The sequence below is a fragment of the Nicotiana sylvestris genome, chromosome 6 (assembly GCF_000393655.2).
Source record: "Nicotiana sylvestris chromosome 6, ASM39365v2, whole genome shotgun sequence".
Classification (NCBI taxonomy): domain Eukaryota; kingdom Viridiplantae; phylum Streptophyta; class Magnoliopsida; order Solanales; family Solanaceae; genus Nicotiana; species Nicotiana sylvestris.
This window is the reverse complement of record NC_091062.1, coordinates 150,797,988-150,806,043: the sequence shown is the minus strand read 5'-3', so window position 1 is coordinate 150,806,043 and position 8,056 is coordinate 150,797,988. Positions and strand designations below refer to the sequence as shown.

Below are 8,056 nucleotides of genomic sequence, written 5' to 3'. Positions count from 1 at the left end.
TGAGTTATTCTTGGTTCAAAATCTGGGGTATTTGTTCTAGACTATGTACCCGAGCGAACAACTCGAGCCGAGGAGGGGGCTACGTATCGGGAACCAAAAGGTCATCCGGCTTAGTTACTTGTCTGAGCCTCTTTCTTATTTCAAGGTGTGACACTAACAGAATAGAGAGTCTCTACCAGCGAGCACATCTCCGAAGATGAGAAGAGAAGGGTTTTGCAGCAGTTTATATACAGTTCAGATAATATCAAAGCGGTAAAAGCATCACTTAGCATATTAGGCCTAAACATGTAACAAAATTAGATAATAGATAGAGCCAAATATAACAATTCATCAAAGCTCGAATTCTGAACCCTGAATCAGAGATTCTGGGTTCGATCCCCAACAGAGTCGCTAGAACTGTCACACCTCCTTTTTACCTACACCCCCGGAAAGGGGTGTAAATGTGAGTTTTTCCAATTAAAGGACAATCGAATCGTGATTATTTATTAAAGATTCAGAGTCGCCACTTGGGAGATTTATGGTGTCCCAAGCCACCGGTTGAATCCCGAATTGAGGAAAAGATTGACTCTGTTTAACAGTCCGCGAACCAGAAATCTGGGTAAGGAATTCTGTTAACCTGGGAGAAGGTGTTAGGCATTCCCGAGTTCCGTAGTTCTAGAACGATCGCTCAACTGTTATATTCGGCTTAATTATCTGATTTTAAACAATTACGAACCTACACAAATTTTAACTTTTAACCGCTTTTATTCATTTTTTAGACAAAATTGCAACGTCATTAAAACACGTCTCAAACCGCGTCACATAAATGCACCCGTGGTCTTTGACATATTTTAACATTGTTGTGATTTGGATTTGGGTCACATAAAAGCGCACATGAGTTTAGGAAGGTAAATTGTTAAAATAACGCACCTAAAGCAACTACGAATTTGCAACTTTGCAAGGGCCATGAAAATTCGCTAAATGGCACGCCTCGAGTGCTAAGGATAAACAAAATTAATTAAGTGAGGGCCGTGCATTTTAAGATTTTATCTGGCACGACACACCTCATTCCCAATTTTAAAGGGAATAGTTAATTGAGGAAAAACCTAAAGGACTTCAAATTACCCTTGTGCTTAAGAGTTTAAACTTAATTCATTAAACGGTGGACTCGCAATAAAATGAGATACGGTGTACTTAAAAACCTAGGCCTAGCGTGAGGCCCTATAGCCTACAAAGTGCAAGACTGCCTAAAAACGCCAATCTCACAACAGTCTACGCTGGGCCCAAAAAGAGAGCCCAAATTTGAGAATGGACCAGCTTCAGCAAACTTGAGACTCAAGATCGAGTCCTCACATGGCATAAAACATCAAAGCATTCAAATTCATAGTTGCAAAATATATTGTTGCATGAAAATTAAAACAAATACTGATCGTCTTTTACACAAATACCAAAGAATATTTAACGTCAATTGATATCTAATCATACAATGATCCCTTTTGTCGTCTAACATTCATTACCATTATCACGTCTAACCAACAACATGCATATACTTAAAATGACAGGGAAAAGGAGATCATTTACTAATCTATACTCCAAAAGAGAGGTTATATTTCAACCTTTAATGGAAAAGCGCAAAATCAAGAAATCGACACCAAACAAACCACTGACTTCAGCCGAACTAGCACAGATGTAACACATACAACTTGACTGAATATATTTCGACCAAAGGAGCTAAACTCATAATTTATCCACTAGTACAAACCAGATTCAACAGGTAAAGACAGAAATGAGCAAACAGGACAAAGAAATCCAAACTGACTACAGAGTTTGATAAAACGTAAGAGGACAATACTTAATAAACAAACATGTTCTAGATTTTGATTTCATTTTATTCATTAATAAATATACTAATTGGAATCTTTCTAAAGCTAAGTATTACACGCTATGCATGAAGTTGAAAGAAGGAGAAATGAAGCTCAATAACAAATAACATCAGATTTCATCATATTCTAGATCCAAACTTTAAATTGCACTCATATGATATCCATAGTGCCGAAAATACCTGGAAATAAAAGGGGAAACAAGAGAAGTGCAGAAATCAGTAGGCAATAAGCAGCAGGACATCAATGAAACAGTGTTGAAATCAGCCAAAATCCAGGAATTCGAACTGAAACAGCAACTAGACAATATTCCGCACAAAATAAACTCAAACCCAACTTTCAAAATCCCAAAATCAAACCATCTTTAACCTAGGTGCAGAATTAGAGGTTTTCAAGAGATTCTAACTAATGAAGAGGATCAAAAATTTCAAAATCAGAATTTTGAACAATTTTCCACAAACAATCAAGAGAAATCAGCATGCTTCCATAATTTTCAGTCGTTTCAGTTTTGCAGAATTTTTTTATCTCTCCATTTCTGCCTTCTCAAGCAAGAAAAGGTGCCTTTATATGCAAGCAAATAGGGCAACCTTTTAGATTTTAGTTCTACCCTTTAAGCCCTTTTCAAATTTGCTTTTAGCTTAGGGATCCCTAAAATTTTGACTTGTTAACCAAGCTAACTTACTAACAATCTGAAATTCAAATTAAAACCCTTGCTAGAAGCTTCCTATTTCTGTTAACAGAAATATTCCCTCAACCAAATACCCAAACTATCCCCCATGCTCCTGTAATTTACCTTGCTAACCAAACAAACTTGGGCTCAAAATAACCGGGCATCTTGAATTGGGTCATAAATGACTCAAAAAGCCCAAGGCTGGTTCCAAATCAATCCAAATGATCATTCAGAAACTCAGACTCTGACCCAAAAACCCCAACAAAACTAAGTGACAGCAACACGAATAAATATTTTGACTCTGTACTGACTATTACCTTGACAATTATGAATTAAAAGGAGACAAGATCAATAATAACAAAGTTGACACAGCAAAATCAACCCTAAGCGGGTTTGGAATAATTAAACCGAGGTACTAACAAAGTCATGCTTAATGGATAAAAATAGTTAAAGAAACCAATTTGGGAAAATAAAACTTAACGAAGAGCACAAGAACATGACCACCTCTCAGACAACACAATTAACCGAGTTTTAATTGAATCGACCAGAAAGAGGAGGAGAAATGAACCAAGAAACGAAGGAAGGACTCAGTGACTAAAACTCGAACCTGGGGCTTGGCACTCCTAAATGACGTCAAGTACTTGTTCTTTATCAAGGAACAAATCTGCATGTACGAGTTTGGATTTGGCTTCAAAAGCTCGAGCTTTAGATTCAACATTCGACGAGCTTGATGGTGATTCGAGAGTCCAGAGTTTGAGATTGGGAAAGAGAGGACTACGAGGATTTTGGGGTGTTAATTTGGGGTGATTTGGGAAAAGTTAGGTTTTTGGTCTAGTTTTCGATTTAAGATTCGATACGAACCAGTGGGATTTGAGGGGAGCTATGTCGAAATTTGGAAAGAGGAAGGTGAGGGGGTTCTAGGGTGTTAAGATGGGGATGATTAGAGTGGTCGCCTCCGGCGATGGTAATTGGAATTTGGGGCGGCGTCTCTAGGGTTGGAGGTTGAAGACGATGAGGATAGATAAGGGGGGGGGGGAGGGTTCTGAGAGACGAGAGATGAGGGGGTGGGTGACGGTTCGGACATATATGTATTAAGTCCACCCCACTCCCCAACCGTTAGATTTAGAAGAACCTCGACGGTCCAGATCAGAGGACAACCAAACGGTGTCATTTTGGTTCACTAGGAGACGGATCAGGTATTGGGCGGGTCTGGGCCAATTTGGACAGGTATGGGAGGAAACGTTTGGGCTTGGGTTAAAAACAATTAAGGACTTGGCCCAAATATGACTCTCTTCTTAGTTTATTCCCTTTTCCTTTTCAATTCAATTTTTCCAAAATTCTTTTAAATTAAAAATTTATAAATAAAACCTAAATTAATCCCTAATCAAATAATCCTTATCAAATTAAATTAACTAACTCTAAATAATAATTATCACAACTATTTAATTCCCAAATTAAAGCAAGCGGCGAAATTCGAACGCGCAAAAATAAACAATTTTTATAATTTTCCTTTTTATAAAACAACTTAATTAATTAATTAATCCTAAAATGTCAAATTAAATCCTAATTGCAAATGTACGTATTTTTGTATTTTTCATTAGTTAAATAAAATAAATATTCACAAACAAATGCAAACATTTAACATAAAATGCCACGAAAATTCATAAAATTGCAAATAATGAAAAGAAATTATTTTATTTTGAAATTATGGGAGTAATTCATATAGGGCAAAAATCACGTGCTCGCAATATTAACAAGCACCCATTAACCAGAAAGTCCAATGGGTGCTTTGGTTTGATGGCTGAAATTTGTGCACCTGGACACCTAACGTTGCAAGATCGAATCTTGCTGGCAACTTTTTTTGTTTTCCAAAAAAATAACACTTTTCCTTATTTAATAAATCGTTAACTTTCTTGTTTTCTAATCGTTTTTAATGCTGATTTATTATTATCTTCTTTTACTTTTCTCCCCTTTTTCTATTTTCTCTTATTTACTAATTAGAAGAGAAAAAGGAGAAAAAGAATCCTTGGTAGGCTTTCAAAAGACACCAAACGAAAATACTAAAACAGAATCCTTCTCGGCTTCTCCAGTTCTCCTTGTAGGTTTCGCAGGCTACATAATGAATAATAAGTTTTCTTAACCTCTCCATCTCAAAATTAAAACACAGGGAACAAGGTAATAAGATTTGGTATTTTAATTTAAGGTAGTTAGCTAGAGATTTTGAGTGAAAATGGCGATATTTTATCGAAGATATTGGGTTTTACAAATTACAATTCTTATTACCTATGATTTGTAAAATAGATTCAGTAATTTATTTTATTTTATGAATACACCCACTGATTGTAATTATTTTGTGGCAAATAAACAATAGTTATGTGAACTTGTCAAAAAGTGAAAAATTAATTTATCTCTATTTCTGACTTAATTTCAAAACTGTTTTTTTGGGATAAATGTCGGTTATTAGTATCAGTTTGTATGATTGATGAATTTATCCTCATTGGCTCATTGCTTCAAAATTTTGTAAGTTTTCATCTTATCTTCCGAAAGAATAAATATTTCTAATATTTTTAGTTATAAAGAAGTGTGATCAATTTTCCAGTGCAATATGGTTAAATATGTTGTTATTGCTTTGTTATTTGTATTGTTATAGAGGGGCATGAGTTCCCTAATAGGACTTAGTTGAATTATTTGAATTGAATTTTAGGTAAAACTGAATAAAATTGAATCTTATTCTGTAGGAATATTTCATCAATCTTTGTGAATCGAGATGGATAGGTTTGTCACAAGAACAAATGTTGGGCAACCAAGTTCTAGTTCTACTAATCCATCTATTGCTTCATCCATAGCTCCAGAAATTCAGAGGGACACATTTCTTTCTGATCTTGATTTAGAATCTCTCAACGCTGATCCGGGAGAGAGAAAGCCTATTACAGACTACATCTCTAATATACGTGATGAAGTTAGAAGACATTATATTCAAAAAAAGCCTTGCATCCTGTGAATAATGATTTTCCCAAAACTAAGTTTGAGAAGATAATGCATCAATTTTGTCCTGGTTGGTTTAAGGGTCAACATTCTAAGTGGTTGGAATACAAAATATAAAAAGATGTTGCATATTATTTGTGCTGCTATTTGTTCAAAATGAACATGAAAGTCATGGAAATACGGGAGATGCTTTTATAAAAAATGGCTTTAAAGCTTGGAACAAGGCTATTGAAAGATTTAAAGCTCATGTTGGAGAAGTAAATATCATCTACAACAAATGTTTCAACAGGATGCTTCATTTAATGAATCAATCACAATCAATTCGCACATCTTTTAACAAACAATCCGAGAAAGAAAAAAGTGAGTCTCGATGTCGCTTGAGTGCTTCAATCGATGTGGCAAGATTTCTTTTGAGACTAGGTTTCCATTTCCTAGGCATGATGAGAGTCAATCTTCTACAAATAGAGGTATCTTTCTTGAGCTTTTGCAATGGTATGTAGATATTGATCGGGATATTGGAAGCATTATATTAGAAAATGCTCCAAGAAATAAAATGATGAGTTCTCCAAGTATTCAAAAAGATATTGTTGATGCTTGTGCTAAGGAAACAATCACAGCTATCATTGAAGACTTGGATGAGGATTTTTTCGGGATACTAGTTGATGAATCAAAAGACATATCACACAAAGAGCAAATGGCACTTGTTTTGAGATATGTTAACAAAGAAGGCAAAGTCATAGAGAGAATTGTTGGTATTGCTCATGTTAGTAATACATCAACTATGTTATTGAAAAAGGCAATATGCTCTTTTCTCTTTGATCACTCATTAAGTCCAACGCAAATACGTGGGCAAGGTTATGATGGGGCTAGTAACATGCAGGGAGAGCTAAATGGTGTTAAGACTTTGATTTTAAATGAGTCTCCATTAGCATATTGCATTAACTGTTTTGCTCACCAATTGCAATTAACACTTGTGGATCTTTCAAAGAAGCATTCAGATGCAGATAACTTTTTTGTGTAGTTATTAATGCCTTAAATATTGTTGGATCATCTTTTAAGCGCAGGGATTTGCTTCGAGAACATCAAGCTGAAAAGTTAGAGGAGTTGCTCAAATCAGGTGAAGTGTATACTAGACGAGGGTTAAATCAAGAATGTGGGCTTCAATGACCATATGATACTCGTTGGGGTTCTCATTATAAAACGTTGGATAACCTTATTATCCTATTTCTCTCGATTATTCATGTGCTTAAATTTACTGCACGTGAGTGTCCAAACTATGCCGGCAAAATTGTTGCTAAATGTCTTATGGGTAAGATTAAGGAATTTGATTTTTCTTTTATGTTGCACTTGATGTTAAAAGTTTTAACAATGACAAATGAGTTGAACTGTGCATTATAAAGGATGGATCAAGATATTGTCAATGCTATGTGACTCCTTGCTCTTACAAAGCAACGATTACAAATGATGAGGAATAGTGAATTTGGATCTTTAGTGGAACATGTCTCTTCTTTATGTGATAAACATGATATAATGATTCCAAAGGTGGACGCTCGCTACTTTCTTGGTAAGTCAAAGCGTAGAGCTCTTGATGTTACATATTCTCATTATTTGCATGTTGACATTTTTTATGCTGTTATAGATTTACATTTTCAAGAGCTTAACCGTTGCTTTGATGCTGTGAGTATTGACTTACTCCTTGGTATGGATAGCTTAAATCCAGCTAATTCATTTGGTAATTTTGATAAGAACATGATAATGAGGTTGGCTGAATATTATCTGAATGAGTTTGATAGCAGCAAGCTTCGAGATCTCAGTTGTCAGCTCGATAGTTTTATAGTTTATGCCCGTAGTGTTGACAAGAGGTTCTTTGGCATGAAGAGAATTAGTGATCTTGCTAAAGTGTTGGTTAAATCCGATCTGCTTTAAACTTGGCCACATGTTTATTTACTTATCAAGTTGACTCTCGTTCTTCTTGTTGCTACAGCTTCTGTGGAACGAGCTTTCACATCCATGAACTACATCAAAAGTGAACTTCGTAACGACATCGGCGATGAACTTTTAAATAGTTTTTTAGTTTTCTATGTAGAGCATAAGATATTTGCAAGTGTCAACAATGATGATATTATTCTTCGTTTTCAACATATAAAAAGTCATCGAGCACAGTTATGAGTTATGACTAGATGTCCCTCTTTTGTAATGATAACCTTATTATCGTGACTCGTGGCTGGAAGTCATTTTTGGTAATGACAATAGTAATCGTATTTTTCTCATTAGTTTTTTCATCGTCCATTCGAATAATTTGCTCTTATGTTATGTGATTGATAGCACCTTTAGTAAAAGAAAGTGAGTACCCACTGATGTCGCCCAAACTCACACCGCAATTAGGTAGTGAGGCGGTTGAAGCAATAATAAAACCCAAAGCGAGTTGGGGTCGATTCCTCAGGGAGTTAGAAATGGGATTAAGTGTATACCTGGTGTAATTGGATAATGTGCCTGAATTTGCACTTCCACATTCTTGTTTGATATTTCTATTTCTACTTTA

The 8,056-nt window shown here is 35.4% G+C and overlaps 2 protein-coding genes across 2 annotated transcripts; both read left to right on the top strand.

Annotated features, from left to right (window-relative positions):
* Positions 1–5,884: 5,884 nt before the first annotated feature.
* LOC104218611 (uncharacterized) lies at positions 5,885–6,535 on the top strand. The gene has a single exon (XM_009769146.2). It carries the CDS (start codon positions 5,885–5,887, stop codon positions 6,533–6,535), a length of 651 nt encoding a protein of 216 aa, XP_009767448.2.
* A 440-nt stretch (positions 6,536–6,975) lies between these two features.
* On the top strand, positions 6,976–7,440 carry LOC138871474 (uncharacterized). Its single transcript, XM_070149355.1, has one exon. It carries the CDS (start codon positions 6,976–6,978, stop codon positions 7,438–7,440), a length of 465 nt encoding a protein of 154 aa, XP_070005456.1.
* Positions 7,441–8,056: the final 616 nt, after the last annotated feature.